Source organism: Nesoenas mayeri (genome assembly GCF_963082525.1).
Source record: "Nesoenas mayeri genome assembly, chromosome: 2".
In the NCBI taxonomy this organism is placed as follows: Eukaryota; Metazoa; Chordata; class Aves; order Columbiformes; family Columbidae; genus Nesoenas; species Nesoenas mayeri.
The window spans coordinates 48,401,027-48,423,970 of NC_137543.1; the positions used below are offsets into that span (position 1 = coordinate 48,401,027).

A 22,944-nucleotide genomic window follows, 5' to 3' on the forward strand; every position below is an offset into this window, starting at 1 on the left:
CAGCTATACATGGAGGGAGAATACCCATGTAGAGGTTACTTTCACCCACAGGTACTCTCTTATAACGAGACGGACATGTGGCCCTGGCTTTTTGAGTCCTCTGCTTTGTCATGGGATGTACCACTGAGGCCTGGCTGTGAAATACACTGTGCTAGCCTGCACTAGGCACCAAGTGCTTTTTATGATTTTTAAGGTCAGATATCTGTGTTTAATAATAAAAACCTGAGGTCTGACTAGATAACATTAAGCTGCCATGGCAACTAGTTTTCTGCCTGAGGCCTACTGGACATGATCCAGTGATAGTATAATCCCTGGGATTTATGATTTTTATTGCTATCTAACACATCAGTGTAAATACTGCTAGGCTGTCTCTGCTCTTCTTCCACCTCATTTGGCAACCGCTGGGTTTCTTGCCTACAAAAGCACTACAATAAGCAAATAGGATGTTTTTTTCACTGGTATCCATTTGCTAAGGCAATGAGCACCCCTGTATGGATCTGCTCTAAGATCAGCTGTGCCTGCTGTTTGCCGTGGGGACGCCGGTGAAGTTGTGTTTGAGTGTCCATGTCCAGCTGCACTGCCTGGAAGGATCTCCAGATTCCTTCCAGAGGCAGCAGAAATCATCTTTTAGGAAAGAAGTGGCACGCAGAGGTGCCACAGTAACCAGATGTTGACTAAGAACCTTTTAAACATCATTAAAAATAATTGCAGCTTTGGAAAATTTGACTGTAGTGTGCCCAGAGAAATGACCTGTAAGGGAGTGACAAAAGCCACCAACAGCATTGGATAGAGGAGAAGAGAGGCGAAAAGCAGTGCTGGTGTTTGCGGAGGGTCTTCACACTCAAATATGCACTGGCTTATGAAACCGAAGAGCAACTTCAGGGAAAACTGTCCCCTTTCCCCTTGCTGTATCCATAGCCACCTGGGAGGGACTACAAAATGGCTCCCAAATGATGGGTAATATCCTGTGGTATGCAGCAGAACACAAGATATTAAATGGTCCTGTGTCTGTTTTGGGACACTTTTTGGTTTTGTTTAATGGGTAGCAGGGTTGTTGACAGGACCACTATGTTTTTGTCAAAGCTTGGAATTCTTCTATGTTGCATTGCAAAACAAATAGAACACTTCTGCCTGAGCAGTCCTGTAATTTAATGACAAAAATACCTTTATTTTATTTTTATTTCTTTTCATGCTAAGAAATGACATATAGTCTAAACGTGAAAAATGCATGCTTCTCCCCTGTGTTCTGTTGTTCCTAAACCCCTCTTAGTTTGGGGGCTTAAGGCACTGTGGAAAACTGCTGACCAGTTGGATTGCTGAAACAGATCATCAGCTCATTTGAAAGTACGTGCCTGGTTGATATTTCAGCAAGTCCTGGCTCTTTACAGAAACTCCAGGAGCCTGCATTTTTATTTATTTAGTTAGTTAATTTTTTGTTTTAATCAGCCCTCCAGTGAGGGGCCCATTCTGTCTAGGTGTGCTTGAAGCCTCGGTTGTCAGCCTGAAATTCGTAATGCTCTGGCACCTCTGTCGGGAGCAAGGTTGAAGGGGCAGGGGGGGCCAGGAGAAATGGGAGCATCAGGGAATAAAGTAAGTTAAAAAAAAAAATCTAGAAAACAGAATACCTAGGGAGCGGGGGAGGAGAAGCAATACAGAAGAAAGAAGAGCTAGAATAAAACATGAAACCTGAAGCCTAGAAGGACTTTGGGCCAGGAACAGTTCACAAAGAGAACATCTAAAAGCATCTATTCTCTGTTTTCACTCCTTATTTCTAATGGGGGGGGGGGGGAGAATAAGCTACCGTTTTTATTTTTTTTTCTTAATTTTCTAAAGATAGACTAAAAGGCAAAGCTGCTTATCTAGTTTTTACTAGATATTTAAATAATTTACTGTAGCAATAAAACTGCCCTTTAATTGCTGCACCATAATTTTAGGTATTTGTTTCTTACACTGCTTAAGGTCACGTAAAAATGAATAGGTTTGTGTTAACTGCCTGGATTTTGAAACTGTTTTCTGCTAGCTATCTGCAGAGACAGGACTTTTCCTTTAGTCTCTTGGTTTGACTATTCAATAGATATATTTTTTTTAATTACCAAATTGGATTTTACAGGTATAGTCAGTTGATGCATTATGGGTATAAGAGATTAGTGTTTAATCCTTCTTTTTATTACTGTGTAGACTGGTATACTTGGGAAAGTATTAAAGGTGCATTGCATGCTCCCGAGTACAGAAATGACATTTATTACCAAATTCTCTTTCAGCTAGCATCATTTAGAAAAAAAGCTGGTGCAGAACTCTGCAGGGGCCTATAGGCTCATCTGTAGTGAAATTTCCTTTAACAATAAAGAGTAGAGGAAAAGGGAAAGAAACCTTTTTGTGTTTTAAAACAAAAGGAGTTGTCGAAATGTAAGTACTTCCCCTTCTCAAAGATGCTTATTCTCTTTTTCTGCATTTTATTTTTTTCTAAAATAAAGACAAAAGGGGTGTCCAAGCGCAGAAGATCTTTGTGTCAGTGAGTGGTAGAGGCCAGGACTGAAAAGGGTCAGTGAATCAGATATAATTTGGACTCTGTTTGAGATACCAGTCCTGTGTTTTGCTGACGGCTGGTATTCCCGTTTTGAAAAGCTGCAGAGGCATGTCTATCGAATAGAAAGAGCATTATCCCCATTTTCATTCTGGCATGCCTGTTACGACTTTGTTCTGTAAACAAAGAGGATTATGGGAACTGGAAACTAGATGGCATTTTATTAAAGAACTGTGGGAGTCTTTCACTGTGAATGCAAGAATCAGACAGTCTGGTGATAGCTACCTGTGAAACAAAATACTTCAAAAATAGACCTTGGCATGTGTGTTTGAGTTTGGTTTATGAGGAGGCTGTCCTCTAATGTAGAACGGAGTATGCCCTGGGTTTTAATATTTCCTAATTACGTTAGATGAATGTTAGTTGCACTAACCAGCACAAATTATGTTTACCAGCATATCATACAACTTTATAGCTTTTCTCCAGTAGATCACTCACTTAGCATCTTAATTCCATAGAGTAAAGTCATATATTAGTACTAGGTTTTACCTAATGCCTGCTGTAGATCACTCCAGAACTGCTTTCAATTAATAAAATAAGTGTAAAGTATGAATTAAACCATAACTCTTGCAAATCACTTTTCCTTTTAATTATTGTTTTCCTAACCGAATAGACAAATGATTAAGCAAACAGCACAGCATGGAAATATGGGAAGTTAAGCTGCTGTGAGTCAGATTGTGAAGCACCTAAAGTTGATAAATAGCGTGAATATAGCGCCAGTTTTTCTCTCAGTTGAAATATTCTGGTGTAACTTTTTCTCACCTCTTGCAAGCTTCATAGCTTGGCTTTCACGTGGCACGAGTTTGCAAAGCTTGTGAAGTCAAGTGAAAACAGGATTTAGAAGCAAATGGCCATATCTGGCCCTTGGTAAGTGGCAAAGCTCCCATTGGTTTCATATGACCCACTGAAGTAGCCTTCTACTCAGCATGGGCTGAGGGGGGGCAGAATACTCGGCACAAAGGCGGAGGTTTTCGGAAGCAATTACTGAATTAGCAGACTTGCCTTTTACAAAGTGGTAGGCAGCTGCCTTTTGACAGCCAGGCTTTCTTTTAAAGTGTCGCAGGTTTGTTACTCCAAGAAGGCTCAAATTGAGTGGCACTTTGAGATTTCTTCTAGATGGTCTGGAGTATGGGATAAACTTCAGTGCATGAACATAAACATAAAAAAGAAAAGGGAATTAGAAAAAAAAGACTAGAAGAACCCATTAGCGACAACACTGGTGTACTGAAGTATCTCTAAAGGATATAATGGCAAATTGAATTGTACAGGTAAGTAAATGTCGTTGTCTAAAATAACCTAGTTATGTTCCATATTTATTTTGCATCAGCAATTTCTGTAGCTAATTTTTCAACTTACAGGTGAGAAGAAGACATTTTCCTGGCTGCTGTAGACCAACCCATGTATCAAAAAATGAAAAATTAAATAATGTTTTTAAGCTGGTCTCAGGAAGTTCTAAAATCAGACCCACTTTAAAAGTGCTGCTGGTGATAGAAAAGGCAAGTTAGAATGTAGTTCACTTTGTGATTGTAATAGTCCACCATGATGTCAAAACCCTATTTTTCTTGAAGGTTATCTATAATTGTAACGAAGGATGTCTCATGGGCATTTCACATGCCACTCTAACAAGCCATGAGCTGAAATATGAGCATGTGCATTGTGTTAGTAGGACTAATGGATCACCTTACAGATAGAGAAGTAACCAGTCTGAATAAATGACTAATTTATAAAGTAGTTAATTTTTTTAGTGTATTTTAGTGCAGTTTTCTACAGTTTCTCTCTCTGAAAAGTAGGAAGACTTGTTAAATACAGAGTGTTCTTGGAGAAGGTTGTATTCAGATATTAAGTATGCAGATAGCTAGACAGTTCAACCAGAATGTTTCCATATAATTTCTTGTTCTGTCAAAGGTAAAAGTGGTATCTGGCAGGTAGTTGTATGTAAGCTACTTTCTTATTCTATTTATTTTATCTGCTGCAGAGTGATCCTGAATGGATTACATAGACCTGGGTTTTTCATTTTATGATGCATACTCTTAACTGTATTGCTGGAGTGCAGATGATGCTAGCACTGGGAATTTGTTGTGATTTCCATAATGTCCTCTAAGTGAGTCTTAGCCTTGAGGTTGACACTTAGGCATTGAGAATAACATTCAAGGGACTGATCCTGTTCCAGCAAATTCACAGAAGGAAATACACTTTCCTGTTTGTTTGTATGCATGTGGATGTTATCTAGAAGTTAAGTAGGTATTTTCAAAGTGCAGAAACCCAGATGGCAAACTCAATGCAACTGTCTTGGGAGCAAAGCAAGTAATGAAAATTCGGTATTAATATTCCGTATAGTACATTAATATTTTCACCAAAAATGATGTTAATAATATAACCCATTATATTATTCTATGTCCAGGCCTTGGGTCAAGTAATTCTGGTGTTATTTGCCTAAGATAAAAAGAGGAGAAACAGATTGTCAGAGAGTGCAAACCAGCATGAGTAGCTGAAAAATGCTTTTTATTGTCTGAGAAATTATTCTAGGTAGTTGAAGATTACTAGTAAGGTACATGAAGTTAAACGTGTTTTATAGGCATTAAGAATCATTCATCTCGTTAAACCTGAGTGTGATTGGTGTAGCTCTCTAGTGCACTTTAAATTGATTTCCACGTTTAGTTCTTAATGTTTTGTACATCACACATGCATACATACGTTGTAATTACTTCCATACAAGAGTGTTAACTTGAAAGCTTGTTTTAATAGCACAGAGCTGTAGATTTTCATTTTAGAATGTTGTATTCACAGAGGTTCTTTTTCTTTTTTAATAGATTACACTTGTCTTGGTTTTAGGACAAGACTCCTACATTAGGACACTAATAGTCTTTTTTCTAGGCTCTAATCATAGAATCATGCAATGTTTTTTTTTTTGGTAGGGACCTTAAAAGATGATCTAGTTCCAACTGCTGTGCCATGCGCAGGGACACCTTCCACTAAACCAGGTTGCTTAAAGCCCCATCCAGCCTGGCCTGGAACACTCTCAGGGATGAGGCATCCACAGCTTCTCCGGGCAACCTGGTCTGATGTCTCACCACCCTCATAGTGAAGAATTTCTTCCTTATCTGAATCTACCCTCTTTCAGTTTAAAGCCATTGCCCCTTGTCGTATCACTACATGCCTGTGTAAGAAGTCCCTCTCCAGCTTTCTTTTAGCACCCCTATAGGTACTGAAAGGCTGCTATAGGGTTTCCCCAGTGCCTTGTCTTCTCCAGGCTGAAGAACCCCAACTGTCTCAGCCTATCTTCATAGGAGAGGCGCTTCAGCCCTCTGACCATCTTGGTGGCCCTTCTCTAGACTCTCTCTGACAGGTCCCTCTTATGTTGGAATCTCAGAGCTGAACAAAGCACTGAGGGTGGCGTCTCACAAGAAGGGAGTAGAGGGGGAGAATCTCCTTCCACAACCTGCTGGTCACAGTTTGATGCAGCCCAGGATATGGTTGGCTTTCTGGGCTGCAAGCACACATTGCTGGGTTATGTTGAGTTTCTCATCAGCCAGCACCTTCAGGGTCATTCTCCTCAGGGCTTCTGTCAATCCATTGTCTGCTCAGCCTGTGTTTGTGCTTGGAACTGCCCTGACCCATGTGCAGGACCTTGCACTTGGCCTTGTTGAACTTCATGAGGTTCACATGGGCACACCTGTCAAGCCTGTCAAGGCCCCCATCCCTCTGACGTGTCAGCCGCACCACACAGCTTGGTGTTATTGGCAAACTTGCCAATGGTGCGCTCGATCCCACTGTCCGTGTCACCAGTAATGATGTTAAATAGCACCGATCCCAATACCGACCCCTAAGGAACACCACTTGTCACTGGTTGCCACTTGGACATCGAGCTGTTGACCACAGCTCTTTGAGCATGACCATCCAGCCACTTTCTTATCCACTGAGTGGTCCATCCATCAAATCCCTGTTTCTCCAATTTAGAGACAAGGATGTCATGCAAGACAGTGTCAGATGTTTTGCACAGTTCGGGTAGATGACATTTAATAATAATCATACGCTAATACGAAATATGATTTTTCTTCTGTTCAAAGATCTGGTTTTGTAAATCCATGTGCCTGGTCTTGTTTTAAGCATGTGGACTAATTAAACTTACTCCCACGTGTCAAAGCTGGTGTACATATTATTGTTCTGATAGGACAAAATAGTTGTATTTCAGATCATGACTGAATACATCATAGCACTTTCAAATAGTATGCTTAAAAATCTTTTTAAAAAGCAGATACTTTTCAGAAGGTGCAGAATATACTCAGAAATACTTAAAAAGCTGTTTTTACTGATCATGTGATACTCATATCTGGTCATTCATGTGGAGAATGTTATTAAAAAGAAAAATAAGATACTTGCTGATAAAGTGACTAGATGTTCTATAGTGTATCTGGTTAACACTTTTTAAAATGAAAAGAATCTCCACTATTGATGTGTCAACAGAAATTGACTTTTCGAAAGCATACCTTCCTTCCTTGTCATTGTTAGAAAGAACACGGTTGGTGTAAATAGTCATTATTCTCAGTGAAAAAAAAAAAATCACGTCATAGTTTTGCAAAAATATTTGCCTAAAGAACCTGCAGTGAGAAATTGCTCCTTGTTTATGCCAGTTGAACACTGAAAAATGAAGCAAAGTGATTTAAATCGAATTTACAAGACTGATAACCATCCAGTTGGGGGGAGACTAGCTACTGCACAACCTGTACTCTGTCAAGGTAATTTAATTATGGATGGTTATACTTGAATATAATTTGTTAATGTGTGCTCCTTGCAAAGGGAGAATAATTCTCGCAAAGCATTGACAATTTTATACATTTTTACCAGGATACTGTCAAAGGAAAGGGATTTTCATTGAATTTCATGATCTACAGTTGCCTGGAAGAGGAATATCAATGCAGTGGCTAGCAGGGTGTTTTTTCCTTGATTTTTTTTTGGCTACTGGAATCCATATGTAAGAAGATGGGAGGAAAGAAATGTTCTTCTTTGTGGATTTGAATATATAAAAAATGAATATATTATGTTACTGTGCAATAGTTGGGAAATATTTTTTTAGAAAATATTGTTGTGATATATTTGAGTTTTGGGCACTAATGACTGTAATATTCATTTTAAATTTCACTTTTTCGAAAAACAGTAATGCTCAAAGTCTAGATTAATATTAATTCTCTTTCCCACTCCCTGCTTTTCAGAAGTAAGTCTGAGAAGAGCCAGAGGTGAATCTGGCTGGTTCTTTGTCGTTTTGGTCAAGACACACTTTTAAGAGCAGATTTGGAGAGCAGCTGTAGCTGAGATGAGAGGTCAGCAGAGGCACAGAGCTATGGGGTATATTACTGGCTGATTTTTTTTTCCTTTAATCTTTTAACAAGAACTGTTGAGAGTTTTGTTTGTGAACAGCGTTGATGCTTGGAGGAGGCTCAGCGTTCTCCATTCCTGGAGTATGGGCAGTCTGTGCCTTTGAACCTTAGTAAGAGCAGAGCTATTTGGTGGTCCAGTCAGTAAGTTCTTAAATCATTAGATGTAGTGACTTTTGAGTGAACTCTCCTTGGTTATTAAACAATATAGAATATCCAGCTAAACACTATAGAATTTTTAAACAATATAGAATATCCAGCTCTCAAGGTGGGCTAGTCAAAATTACAGAATTAGGACTGTGGTAATGATTTCTGGGGACTGGTATAGTTGCTTTAACTGGTAGTTCTATATCCTTGGCTTAGGATCATGTGTTTTCTCAGTTGACTGTTGTGTTTCAGCATACCATCGTGGTAAGTTGAGTCAACGCGTGAGGCTCTGTATTGAAAAAAGTGGGAGATCATTGGATTGTCAACATCTGGGAAGTGCACCTTCTCCCCGTCAACTTTCTCCTCCCACATGAACAGCAAACCAGAGGTTCTGTCACCTTCTCCAAATTGTTCAGATATGCAGTCTGTAAATCAATAGGAAAGGAAGTCGGTTGTTGTACTTTATGGAGCAGGTGGGATGGACTTGAGGAGCAATATGGATTGCCTAGAGAATAATATATATGTGAAGCAGTCTCACGGCTAATGAGGAAGACCTGAGGCAACGTATACCAGGAGAGCCACCAGAGAAGCCCTAGCACTGAGGCTTCAGCCTTTTACCCAGGCAGATGTGTTCATCCTGGGTTCAGTGCTTTGTGGGACATAGCCAGCTCTTCTCCTTGAGGTGAGGCTGGTGTTTCACAGGGGGAGAACTTCAAACTCTGTGAGCCATCTGGCAAGAGCATTATCCCTGCCCAGCCCAGGAAGATCACTTTTGAGAAGGTTGACGTCTTACCATTTATTTTGAGGCATGCTGTGCTTTGTTTCATTCTTGTACGTGATGGTCCCTTTCAAAGAAGTATTTTGTACAGTCTTTTCTGTCGGAGGAGGGAAGAGGGGGATTCTGGATAGCTAAAAGGCTGCAATAAGGAAACAAATTTCATATGCCATCTGAACATTAGCTTGATCCTTGGAGTTCAAATACAAAAAGGTATGATTCTTCTTCTCAGTACCTTCCTGGAAACAGTGCATTACAGAAAAAAGCATATGATCCATGACATTTACTAGTGATTTTTCTTGAGAGGGACCTTTGGGTTTGGAAGCTAAATAGTTTGTGCGTGGTTTAGCACAATGTATAAAGTCCAATAACTGATACAAGGAATAAGGCCTCATTTCATCTTCACTGTGGGCATTTCAGCACAGCCTTCATAATGATATTTTGCACTTCTGTTGCCCATAGAATCAAAATATTTCATAATGCTTAAAGAACGATCAATGGTTATAAAAGCACACTTTCATTTTTTTACCTACTATTATTTAAAGTAACCCTGAAGATAAGTGGAATTGAAAGCAACTGCGTAAAGAAAGCAGCAACCTGTTAGCAGTTCTGGTTTGCGCACTTCGTATCATTGTCTATACAATTGGTTTTACTGACTTCTTGTTCCAATGTATGTCTTTCAGACAGAACAAAAGGAAGGAGGGGGGAATTAAACAAGAAGGAGTAACTCCTAAGTAGATGAATGGATGTGTGTGGTACATGAAATAGCATTAGGGAAAAAAAAAAAAAATCAAGTATTTAGCTTTTTTCTCCATGAGGTATTTACTACTGCCTCCATCTTGTAGATGAGGGATGAGGAAGCTCAGGGCCAGAGCTCGTAAGTGACCTACCTGCGATGATACAGCTGAATTGCATGCTGAGCTGAGCACAGAAGTTAATCTCTTAAAGGACTTCTGGGTTTCTGCCTTTCCCCTGTTGGCAGAGAAGGAGCTGGAAGCACAGTTACGTTTGTGATTATAGTTGCAGCATAATCAAATTTGTTGAGTGTTTTTAATTAATTGACTTGCCTGGATCTTCGTGAGGCCTTGAGGTTCAAATCCCTGCAGCTGTTGCACTGGAAACTGGCTGAAATGTAGTGTAGGATGTAGAGGGAAGTGGTTTTCTTGCTGAGGGGACAGGTCTTTGGGAGCGAGGCAGTCTATTTAGGGTGAAAACTCTGCCTGGCACTCCACAGGATATCGCTTTTATGTGGACTGACCCTTGAAGTACAACTCTTAACTCATAATTGCGTGTGATAATAGCAGCAACAAGTTAAGTCTTTCTGCTGTTGAATATTTCCTCTTAATGCATTTTATGTCAGGCTGAGGTCAAGTGGGCTGCTTTTTCATATTTTTTTTTGTTCTTCATTTTGTGTCTGTTTTACAGTGAGGTTTCGAAGCTGTGATGGAAACAAAAAAATACACTTTGGAAGCAGCGAGCCAGAAGATTTCAGGGTAGACGAAGATGGTGTGGTCTATGCAGAGCGAAGCTTCCAACTTTCAGCAGAGCCCACAGAGTTCATCGTGTCTGCTCAAGACAAGGAAACCCAGGAAGAATGGCAAATGAGAGTGAAGCTAACCCCTGAACCAGCCTTCACAGGGACTTCAGAAAAGGTAAAACAACAACTAAATGCATCCTGGAGAAATGTATCTCAGCAACAGGCCTAAAAATGGGGACTTTATTCTGTCTGTCATGTACCTCTTCATGAGGTATTTTATTAATTAATAACTAGTGCATGCAAAGCTGGAGCCTCAGGAAGGATGTTTTTCTAGCCTGTTGTTCAGTACCTTTGCTAAGGCATGGAAAAGCATGCCTGTATAAGTATACAGGTTTCATTTATGTTAAAGCTATTTGTTTGTGTAGTTCGAGATTTATACCTGAATTTAAGTCGGACATGGTCATTTCTTTATTTTAAATTGCTTAAAAGTGTTACAGTAGTTACTCAAGCGGTTAAATATAACCACGAAATAAACAAATTTGTGCTAGAATGCATCAGTCATGTTTATTAGATGGGAGCTGTGGATTTACAGCAGTAGTAAGAAAGCATTTCTGGCAGGGAATATTGGCTTTGTCTTGTCCCTTCATAATCAAATGGAGATTGTAAATTATTCATTATTCCAGCACTACTTGCTAAGGAAGATAGTCTCCCTCTGCTGGAAGCTGGCATAGGATAAACCATGTACTATAACAAAAATCAAACCTAGCAATATCCAAATAACAATGTGTTTACTTTAGGAAAACAGTATTAGGTCTACTACTTTGTTATATTGCTGCCTGCTGTTTCTTACTTTCTCTTATAAAGTGCTGAGTTTACAAATACAGAACCAAATTTATTCATAGATTAACATACCTGTAATAGGCACGTATTAAAGATTTAAGCATAATGTCAGAATAGGCAGTATGGTTATGCAAGACGCATTTCCTAAGAACACACTGGAGACCCAAGTCGCGTAAGCCTCAGTTTTTCTGCTTACTTGATGATTGTTTTACATCTTTTAAGGCATGTTTTTAACAAAGGAAATGTCATTTTGTCTGTAGAGGTCTAGTAAAAGAGCAGATGCTTAGGTATGCTAGGGCATGCCCTGTTCTTGCCAAAGATCCAGTTCAGGCATCCTTGCCATTAACAGAATGTAAAGTCATGGAACCTGAGTATCTGTTTTTACTCTGTGGCATATTTAATTAGAGCTTTTAAAAAAGTTTTTCTCTTAAAAGAATTGGAAAACGTTTTTGTCACCCTGTCTCCCCCCTTAAGCCAAGCTAGCATGACTATATGTGTACTGGCATCCAAAGGCTGAAATGAGTGCAGATATAGAAGGGAATAGAAAGGGAATGTTGACACCCAGCAGGGATTAATGCCCAATGTGTAAAGTGGGTCATCTACTGCATCCATCATGGCTGACATAGGTTTAAAATAATTATGGCATTAATTCTATGGGATTTAATGGGGTCATAAATATTTGAGACATTCCTTACCAGTATGTATTAGACTTCTCTTGGAACTCAAATTATATTTTAGTACACCCAGATCTAAATTTAATGTACAGTAGCACATTACCTGAACTGAAGTTCTAGCTAATGAGAAATACATAAAGGCATACTATTAAATTTTGCAAAATATTAACTACTTTTCAGAAAGTGCAGAATAGTTTACACAGTAGTACCATGTTATAAATGGTTTGTAATTCCATTTCTCCTCCAACTTGAATAAGGAAAACAGGAAAAGTATGCAGTGCAGTAGTAAATAATAATGGTTATTTTCATACTGCGCTGTGAATGCAAATAAAACAGTTCTATGAGCACAGAGGAAAGACAACCTTTCAGTCAGTTATGTAATCGTATCTGAGTTATTTTATAATGTCTGCTAGTAATTTTTTTCTAACATGTACTTAATTTTATCTTGTACATGGGAAAGGACCAAAAGAAAATTGAAGACATTGTATTTCCATGGCAACAATCCAAGCAGAACAGCCCTCTGAAGAGGCAGAAGAGAGACTGGGTTATTCCTCCAATCAACCTACCAGAAAATTCCAGAGGACCTTTTCCTCAGGAATTAGTTAGGGTAAGTGAGTTAATACAAATGTGGTTTCAGTATCCCTTGGAGAGGTCTTGAAGAGGTTTTGTGTATAATAAATGATGCCTTGTTCGTTGTCCAAGCAAGGCTGGGCTGCACTTACTAAGGTTTTTTATTAAGTTGTCCCTATGGTCCTGTACTGGTGGAAGGTGACCTTGGTTCAGGTGGTGAGTGCTGTGATGACTTCCTTAAGTGGTTAAGGAGGATCTCGGCTGGATCAGAAGTTCTCCAGTCTTCTGCACTGGAATTTTCTACCTGGAAAAGGTGTGGGGGTGAGCAGGAGGAATGCACCAGGAGGCAGGAGGAAGCGAGATGTGGAGGGGTGAAAACACCATAGAATCATAGAATGTCCTGAGTTGGAAAGGACCCACAAGGATCATCAAGTCCAAATCTTGTCCCTGCATGTGACAACCCCACAGTTCACACCATGTGTCTGAGGATGTTGTCCAGTCTCTTCTTCAACACTGTCAGGCTTGGGGCTGTGACACCTCCCTGGGGAGCCTGTTCCAGTGCTCCTCCAACAGCTGCTCCACAGGAGAGACTTTCCAGCTGTGTTACTGGTTGACGATAATCAACATCTACAAGGATTTGTTGGAACTTGGTAGAGCATTAGCCCAAGTTGATAGTACAGTTTTGCTCTGCTTTGTTGATGTGTATGCTGGTGATTCACTTGATCCTCACAGATGAACTGCCCTTCTATTTTTTTCCTTGGAAGATGAGACCAAAGTTCATTCTTGGGGAAAAAAAAAAAAAGGTGAATTTCTAAAGGGCTTCTGTCAGTAATGGAATAGAGTCTGTGGCTGGTCTGGGAAGATATAGGAGGTGGAGGGGAACCAAAACAGATTTTTAAATTTTATTTTATTATTTTATTTAGTATATGCTTTCTCTAGGCTCTAAACAATTCTGCTTAAGGTAAGAATAGTTATTTTTTTCGGTTTCATACAATTTATCCTATTATGAGAAACAAGCAGGGACATTTTTATGTTCCTGAAAATGTATTGACGAGCCTTGTGACAATGAGTGCAATTGAAAACTTCAGGCTTTACACTAAGTTTTTACTATTTCCAGAATAATTACTTTTACAAGTTTAGAAAAAGGAGCTGCTGATTGTTTCAGCAGCAGTCCCATCTGCTGGTTGTTTGTAGCTAATGTAAATATTATCTTTTTTGACACATAGATTAGGTCCGATCGTGATAAAAGCCTCTCACTACGGTACAGTGTGACTGGCCCAGGAGCTGACCAACCTCCAACAGGCATCTTCATCATCAACCCTATCTCAGGACAGCTGTCTGTGACGAAGCCTTTAGACCGGGAGCAGATTGCTTCTTTTCATGTAAGAGTTTAATTTACCATAAATCAGATTATCAAATTGAAGATTAACATCTGCTTCAAACATGACTTGAGCAGCCAGCATTTAGTTTTCTATGAGATATGATTTGAAGAGTTTGTAGCAGATTTGTATTTATTGTACTTAAAAAGGCTAACTCTTACTGTGTTTAAGCAGCTTAAATACATTAACGTACGTAAACAGTGATTAAATGTATTTAGATAAAGTAATGTTGAAAGATTGAAATATGGATACTGTAGCTTATATTTCAAATACAGACCATTGATCATAGTCTCCACTGTATTGTATGTTGTTCAAAAGTTTACTTTTAATTCAGCAACTTAAATTAGGACATGACTGCTATTAGAATTGCAGCAGCTGCGATTTGAGAAATGGATGGGAAGAATAACCTACTGATTTTCATTTTCAGGGGCAAATCTAAGCATTTTAATGGAATTGCAAATTAGCTCTGTCAGCTTATGAAAATGATATTCTTTGCTCTAAAGAAATTGCCAGAGTAGACCACTGATTCCAGTATTAGTGGAAAAGAAAGGTTTGAAGGAAAGGGGGAGACCAGGCTGTAACTAAAACTTGCCTCTGCTTTTGAGAGGCCATGCTGAAATCATTACGGAAGTCTCTCAGCTCCTAGTGAGGGTTTCCAGCATGTCATGGATTAAAACATTCCTTGCCTGGTGTTCCAAGAAGCCCTTCGAGTGCTGCTCCAGAACAGAGGAGGCAGCAGGAGCATCTAGGGGAAAGCGAGGGGGAATGACTCTCACAGGAGCACAGCAGCTCCGACATCCATAAGATTTTTACAGAGAATTTGGCATTGGCATTCAAGATTTACTGACTTAGGAATTTACATTTAAATGAGTCATTTCCAGAGTGGTGAGTTAATAATGCCCTCTTGCTCCATTCTAGTAGGTTTGTAGCCAGAAGATATATGCGTATAGATATAATGGGCTTCAGCAAGACCGCTATGGGAGAAACTTGCTCTTTTGCTTAACAGTTGCCAGGCTCTGACCTGGATACAGAGGTTTATGTTTTCAGAAAGTTCTGTGTTCCTTTTTTTTGACTGTCCAATTTAAGATGATTTAGGTAAACCTTAACTGTCAAAGGTAGTTACTCAGTCCTTTTTGACAATCAGGGCATTAAATTTAAGTGTCTCAGTATCTTTGAAACTCAGTCCATAAACTTTAGCTTAATTTATCCTGGAATTTCAGTGTGTTTACTGGCAGTGATTTATCACAAGCTTTACCTTCCTGTTCCAGTTAACGTAAATCTATCCTGTATGCTTTTCCTATGCATTCATGTCTATTCCATATCCATGCTATCAGTAAAGAATATTTGGAAGGGGTGCCAGTGTTCATTCCGTATGGATTGTTAATAAGTTGCTGTCTGTTTGATATAAATCTGCATATTTCTAGAGTCTGTTTTCTAACAGTCATTATTAAAGAGGTTTGTATATGACAGAAGGCATTGGTATTAATTGAAATTACATGACTCAAAATCATTTTCAGCAAATCAAAGAAATAAATTTGCAACTTAGAATAGTTTCGAAGCCTGAAAAGCGGTTCCATTAGCAACCCGAAGACTCAAATGGTCAATATGAGGGAGCAGTGGCAGATAACAAAATGCACTGAGCTAAAAATGTCTGTCCTGAAACTTCCTGTCACAATTATCGTATCTATTTGTGCCTGTATTTTGTGCAAATTTTAATACTTCAATGATTTTTTTTGTAGCTGAGAGCACACGCAGTGGATGTAAATGGAAACCAGGTGGAAAATCCTATTGACATTGTTATTAATGTCATTGATATGAACGACAATAGACCCGAATTCTTACATCAGGTTTGGAATGGGACAGTCCCTGAAGGATCAAAGCCAGGTAATACATGGGCTATCAAAATGTGTGTGTGGGGGAAGGTATGCAGTAACCTTTTGAAGGTGATGAAGGGGGTACCTTTAGACCTTGTAACACTTTCAGAGGTGTCTTTAATAACGTGATGACCAAAATCTCAGATACTGTCTTATTATTTCACCTTATTTTTAATTCACTTTTTAACATGGTAGAATTACTTCCAAAAGAAGAAAGTATTATGTACATAAACTGAAACAGAGAAGTCTTTCAGAATATGACTTTTAGGTTCCTGGTTTTGAAAATTCTATTTATAGTGTCACAGTACTTACAGTTATGTTCATGATAGCCACTGATGTTCATTTAATTGACAGCTCAGGGTATAAGAAACTTCCAAAATATCAGCAGGTCCAGTTCTAGTTCTGATCTCAGAGGCTTTGGAAACACTGGGATTTGAAATGAAACGGTTTCATTTGAATTCTCAAGAAAACACTAAATGCTGTTAACATCTCATTAAAATTTTAATCAGCTCAAACTAAAGTTTGCGGTATGGCTGAAACCACTTTTTTAATTTGTCAGTAGTGCAAAATGAATTTTTAGAAAGGTTAGCACAAAAAATATTTTTTTTCTCACTTTGCAGTGTTGACTTGGCATTTGAGATGGAAAGAACATGCGTCTCAAAGGCCTTTGTAAAAGAGTATTATTTACATTGATTTTCAATCACTATCAGTATGTGCATGATTTCTGAAAATTAAGTGTATTTCCTTTGGCCCAATTAATAATGTTTTTATCTAAATGCGAAGAGCTCTGTTGTTACAGAAATGTTATTTATGGCAGAATTGTAGGATTTTATTGTTTATGGAGCTTCTTCAGTTAAAAGCAGATGTCATATTTTATAAACACAAAGTATTTTTATCTCCTCTTATGTATTTTAATTACTCTGTTGGTGACTCTTAGATTTAACCAGTTTGTTTTAAGTAAGAAGGAATGTGCAGAGTTTACCAAAAGAAATATTAATACATGCTTTGACCAATGCTTGTAAGTGATCTTGTGTAATCTGAGTAAACTGTTTATATAAACTTCAATTATTTATCCTGCTGCTAGGAACCTACGTGATGACCGTTACTGCCATCGATGCTGACGATCCCAATACACAGAACGGGATGCTGAGATACAGGATCTTGTCGCAGGCTCCGAGCAGCCCCTCTCCAAACATGTTTACAATCAACAATGAGACTGGTGACATTATCACTGTAGCAGCTGGGCTTGACAGAGAGGTACGGCAAGTCCTAATTCCATTGGCTGGGTTGTACTTAATATTGTGAAGAAGCGCATTTTTGCTAGTAACTTGCAAATACTTCTCTCGCTCCGTGGTTTGAACTTTCTCCTCAGAGAAGAGGAAGAAAGCATGGGGATGAAAATTGGAGCCATGTGTTCGTACATGTCATCGCTCCTGGTTTCACGTGCTCGTGGAAAGGATTTTGGTTCCTAAGCCTGTTTGCTTTTAAGGAACAGGTACACACTAAAGCAGAGTGATGCAGATGATAACCTCAGGTGCTCGGCCTGGGTGCTGAGATGGGAGGCAGTCCTCAGCTCCAGCACTTTCCTCTTGCTGAGCTTTGTGGGAAAAGACTAAATGGAAAATAGAATTGGCTGTACATTTTATTTCTATTGGAAGCTCCGGGAGAGCTTCTCTCCTCCCTCTGTCTTCTTTCTTGCTGTTCACAGCGAGGTGGTAAATATTTGAAAGCTTCTGGATGCTCTGTGCTAAATTTACAATAATTCCCTGACCTGAATTTTGCTTATTAAAATAAACCAGGTTTATTAAAATAAACCATTTTAAACTTTGAAAAGCACATTTCTAAGAAATAAAACGGTGAGTATTGGAAACTATAGATAGGTCTCAAGGCCTGGACACACATTCAAAAACTTAAATAATAAAGTGACTGTCAGTAGTTCCGTGCAAGTCGCATTTCATCTAGGCAGTTCTTCGCTGTACCCATCACCAGAGAAGGAGGCTGCCAGATCCTATGCTCTGCTTCACCCATCTGTGAGGTGGGAATAAAAATATTTCCCTCCTAGCTGCAGATCTGTCACATGGACTAACTGTGATTTTGAACCACTTCAAAACTTCGCAAGAGATAAGCAATATTTTATAAACAAACTATAAAATCCAAACAACTCTTATTTCAACACGTCTTGTTTCAACTTCTGTTTTACTAACCTCATTTTTAGCTCATTAAATCTGAAGAGGTTTTTTTTTTTAAACTGGATTTGCTGCTCAGCTTTTAGTTGTTTGCTTACACTTATTTAAAATGGAGAAGAAAAATACATTCTGATGCTCTGGGTTGGCTATTAATATTCTGGTGCATTTCAGTTTGAAAGTGGCTAAACAGACTGTTAGATATTGCAATTAATTTTTAAAGTTTTATTAACATTCATTCTATTTAAGTTGAAGAGAATGTATTTGAGAAAAGGAAAACCCTGAACTTTACAGTATTGCCCGATTAAATTAAAAGAATGATGGGCAGCTTTGCCCTTGTTTTTAAAATCCCTTGGTCATCTTTGACAGGTGAACTTTCAGAAGGACATAGTGATAACTCTTGACTTTTATTACTTAGTGACTAGCTGTACCGGAGTGATTTAACTTGGAAGAAACCAGCTGTCTGTGGAGCTTAGAGCCTTTTATTAACAGCTGGAAAAGGCCTGTCATTTGCCATCAGTTTTCCTGATGGATCACTGTACTGATACCCAAATGAGTATTTATAAACATTTCTTGCACATGTTGAATATTAATGATGAATGTTAAATCATTCAAATATTAAATTAGACTAATATGAGATAAAATGGTTTCCTTCCCAAGCCATTCCTCTGCTTCCTTCATTTCCTGAGTCATTTTGTGAAAGTCAATTAAAGTAAACTAACCAGGAATCTAGGAAGCCAGATCTAAATCTAAATCTGGCAGGTCTTCTGACAGTGGGCTGGGGAGTGCCTGTTTGCACAAGATTCATTGTTGCCCAGGAACCTCAGCTGATCTACCTGCTTCTGCCATTCCACTGTTTTCTCTAAGTCTTGACTCTCTTTGTAAAGCTCTAATTAGACTTATAAAAGACTAGGCACAATTTTCAGTTCTTAAACTATGTGGCACATTATTTATGGAAGTGTAAGTATTGCAGGCATTCAAAAAAGTGTGGTTCCTCTGATAGTATTCCTCATCTGCTAGTATTTTACGTTAACATGCAGAGTGCATTATCTATGCTAACATGGGAGGAGAGTTGCTTAAATAGGGGACTAAGCTAAAGGCAGAAGTCTTTCACTTTCATGAGATCCAGCTGTTCTTATTTCTTCTGCTGTCACTGGGGAATTCACGTCAGTGTTAAAACATCTGCCTTACTGCTGGAGGTGCCAAAGAAGTCAGGCAGTTTACTTAAATTTACACACTGACATTCCTACCTCACATGAGGCTAATTCAGTGAAGTGTTCTTTTATTTGGCTTGTGTTGAAATGGAAAGATGTGACCTGATGAGGTCAGCATTCTTTCTTGAAGCTGCCAGTTCATTTTTGGGTGTGTTACTGCAAAGTCTCCGTGCAGGCTGCTGACACATGCTCTACAACTTATTCCTGGCTGCTTCTCAGCCTGCAGTAAAAAGAGGAGAACCACCTCCCCCAATTTGTATGCTTGTTGATTTCTGAAATTTAATTCTCAGCAGTTGATCGTTGGTATGAAAAACAAGCAAAACCACATATATGCTTATCTTTTGGGGCACTTTTTAGAGGAAGTTTCTAGTACGCTTCTGCTGTTTGAATTAAATAACCAGATTGTGCAGAAGTTGAGTGTCCATGTAATAATAATGGAGTTTACTTAATGAAATTTGCTTCTTGAGATCAGTGTGTTAAGACCAGGATGAATCAGGAGCACCTGCTGTTTTGCTAGCATAGAATCATCTGGCTGCAAGATTTGCTTCCATACTGCTCTAGGTTTTATCGCTTAACAATAAGTAAAGTATATCTTTTTTTCCTGCATGAAGATGGTAGAAGTATTTATTTGATTCCCTTGGCACTGCTTCTCTTGTTGGTGTTGTGAGAGAAACATTTAGGGTATTTATTTAAGCCTTTTGAAGGTCACTTTGCAAGTATGTTTTCCAAGCCAGAATGTGTATACATAATTATGCATTATTAAACATATATATTGCATTTCTGTATAAATAGTATTAGTCTTGCTTTTTTTAAAGAACTGTGGGATGCATATGGAGTAATACGTATTTGGTGTGTTGCAAGGGTTCCTTTGTGAAAAAGGACATGAGCATCTTCAGTGGGAGATAAAGATTCATACAGCATATTTCAAATACCTTTTTTTTAATTCAATGGGTAATATTTGCTGCTTGGAAGTGTGCACAACTATTAGATCTCTAATGTCTGTCATAGTGTCTGGCCAAAACTTGAAAGTAAGTTTGACATTTCCAGTGGAATTGTCCTTGCTTATTTCGTGTATCAGTACCCTTTTTGTAAACACTTTCCATGAGAAGTCATCTGTCATATACCCCAGTCTTTAAGCAGTGGGAGAAAATAAGGTACTGAGTGGAAAAAAATGTGCTTTTCTTTAAGCATTTTTATTTTGCCAGAAGGTTTTTTTGCCAGTGTTAGTAAACCATTCATGAAAGTGATATTTCAGAGTAATAGCAGCTTCTTATGTTTGTGCGTTTTCTTTTGGAAAGAACTGAATGATAACACCTAGCATTTCCCAGCTCGGAGAGACCTAAATTTGAAACCAAACTGGTAAATGAAAAATCATGCACAATATTTGCCTTTCACGGTAGAAAGTGTTGATGAGTTAAAATCAACTTCTCAGCAACTCAATACAAAAAACATCTTTCTAGGTGATTTTTTTTTTTAACATAACCTTGCCGACTTTGTTTTTTAAACAGCTCACCAGTCTGAGGTCAGGTCTCCATTGGACATTTTTTTGGGCCTGAGGGAGCCCTGGCCCCGCACCAGCCCTGAGGGGAGAGTGGAGCGTGGGGCGCAGAGGAGGCCTTTAGGGCGGGAAAGGGCGGCCATTTTCAGCTGGGGTGTTTAACGTTTCTGGAAATAGCCCTTGTGGTTATTCCCTCCTCCTTTCTACCAGTGCCCTTACTAGTCTCTGTTAGCCTCGACATCTTCAGTTTCCATAGAGATCGTAAGAAGTTTCAACAGTGGTTTTATACTTGGGCTCGGCTGAAGCAAAACCTTGGCAGTTGTGGCTGTTTGGCCAACAAACCTACCTTGGCTCAGTTCTCTTAAATGCTTTTGAGGACTTAGCCGGTTTCAGGATAAACTGCACTCTTGATTTTTATTTTTCTCCATTTGAAAAGCATTGTTACATCTGTTGTAAAAGCATTAACTGTATAAAGTGGTTTTGATTTTGAGAGTAGGAAACAGGCAGGCTGTCCTCATCTCAGTGATATTTGAAGAAAACAAAGCAGTAGTTCAATATAGCTGGATGCAACCTGGTGCTGTATTCCTGTGGCACAAACTTTGCTCCTGTCATTTCAGGTGATGCTAACTAGAATAAACAGTACGACAGGCTCCATTGCTTAGCGAAGTGCAATTTCAGACGCACCTGCTGTCCTGCGGTAATGTTAGTGTTGTCTAAAACTTATGTTGATGTCATTTTGTGTTTTAGAAAGTACAACAATATACATTAATAATTCAAGCTACGGACATGGAAGGAAACCCAACATATGGTCTTTCAAACACAGCAACTGCTGTCATCACTGTGACAGATGTCAATGACAATCCTCCAGAGTTCACTGCCATGACTGTAAGTACACGGTGGGAGTAACTGAAGAATGTGCATATTTATAACTGTTCAACACTTTTCTCATTATATTCACAGATGGTAAATATTTATTACTTATTAAATAGCGTACTGGCAGGCAGGATTGATATATGTGCAGAACAAATATCCCTTAGGTGCAGTGTTCTGCTTAGGCCAAAAGGCAAAAGCTGACAAGGGAATAAAACCATCAGTTTTCTGGGTGGCCTGAGGTAAACTTCGTTAGATAAATTGTCAGAGCTCCCGTGAAGAGAGATGCGCTCCCTAATGTTGATGGAATGTTCAGTATGGCATGGCTCTTCCATGCCTCTGCAGCTGAGGTGAAATGTTTTCTCCTTTTTTCCCCAGTTCTACGGGGAAGTACCAGAAAACAGGGTGGATGTGATCGTAGCAAATCTGACGGTAACGGATAAAGACCAGCCTCACACGCCTGCATGGAATGCGATGTATCGAATGACCGGAGGAGACCCAACAGGTCGATTTACCATCCTGACCGATCCCAATAGCAATGATGGGTTGGTGACTGTTGTGAAGGTAAGAGATGCTTGTGCTTCAGAGAATTAAGCAGAGATGGATCAAGTGGGAGACCACTGAGGGGGGAAAAATGTGACCTCCTGAGGCCAGCAGAAGTCTGGAGAGCAAAATGGATGGGCACCGTCTGTCTTGTGGAAGTAGGCCATCCATCTCTTGGAGCATTTTCTTGCTTATACTATCAATAGTATTCCAACCAATCCGTTTTTTAAATCAGGCGAGGTTGTTGAAAATGACAGATTTTGAAGCTTTATTTGCCAAAAGATAGAAATTAGTCTGTGAAAAAGCACTTGTTTAGTATCTGTTGCTTGTATAAAGGAACAGCTTCCTGCCTCCTGGCCTCCTTTGGTAGTCACGCTTGTTGTCTGCGGTTTTTATGTCAACATGTTTCCATTAAGGAACAGATACAGGCAGTCAAGGCACAGTCGGAGAGGATAAAGTGATAGATGGGAGGCTACTTCTACAAGGTGCTTTTAAAGACTGGCTATTTTTAAAAGTGCATTTAAATACCATTTATAGAATAACCAGTCTGTCTTCATTCTCTAGCCAACACAGCTCTGTGTTGAGTGGTGGCTTACTTCAAGTGATAATAACAGTGTTGTTCTATAATTAAACCGGCCTAGGCAGTAGCCATCTTTCCTCATGGCCCTCTGATAAGTGTCTTGTGTCTGAGTTGGCCTGCTCTGGTTTTGGCTGATCCACTTACAAAGTCAAATGTGAGATGTCAGTGTTCCCATTTGGAAATTACAAAATCACTTTTTTATTTTCTTAGTTCTTTTTCTTTTTTTTCCTTATATCTTCTCAGTATCTAGGTGATAAAAAAGTACAATTTTTGTACAGCTACAGTGGTAATTCACACTAGATTTTTTTTTTAAGAACTGTGTCTGTTCTATAACTGCACTTCCCCAGAGGTACCAATTGTTCTATTG

General features: G+C 39.0%; 1 protein-coding gene across 1 annotated transcript in view; it reads left to right on the top strand.

Annotated features, from left to right (window-relative positions):
- Nucleotides 1-22,944, top strand: part of CDH2 (cadherin 2) — a gene marked incomplete at both ends in the record, with an annotated part of 114,749 nt that overhangs the window by 65,977 nt on the left and 25,828 nt on the right. Inside the window, 7 exons of the mRNA XM_080339082.1 lie at nucleotides 10,301-10,527; nucleotides 12,327-12,473; nucleotides 13,663-13,818; nucleotides 15,555-15,699; nucleotides 16,774-16,946; nucleotides 21,332-21,469; nucleotides 21,833-22,018. Coding sequence (XP_080195208.1) covers nucleotides 10,301-10,527; nucleotides 12,327-12,473; nucleotides 13,663-13,818; nucleotides 15,555-15,699; nucleotides 16,774-16,946; nucleotides 21,332-21,469; nucleotides 21,833-22,018 — 1,172 coding nt within the window. The remainder of the gene's footprint in view (nucleotides 1-10,300; nucleotides 10,528-12,326; nucleotides 12,474-13,662; nucleotides 13,819-15,554; nucleotides 15,700-16,773; nucleotides 16,947-21,331; nucleotides 21,470-21,832; nucleotides 22,019-22,944) is intronic.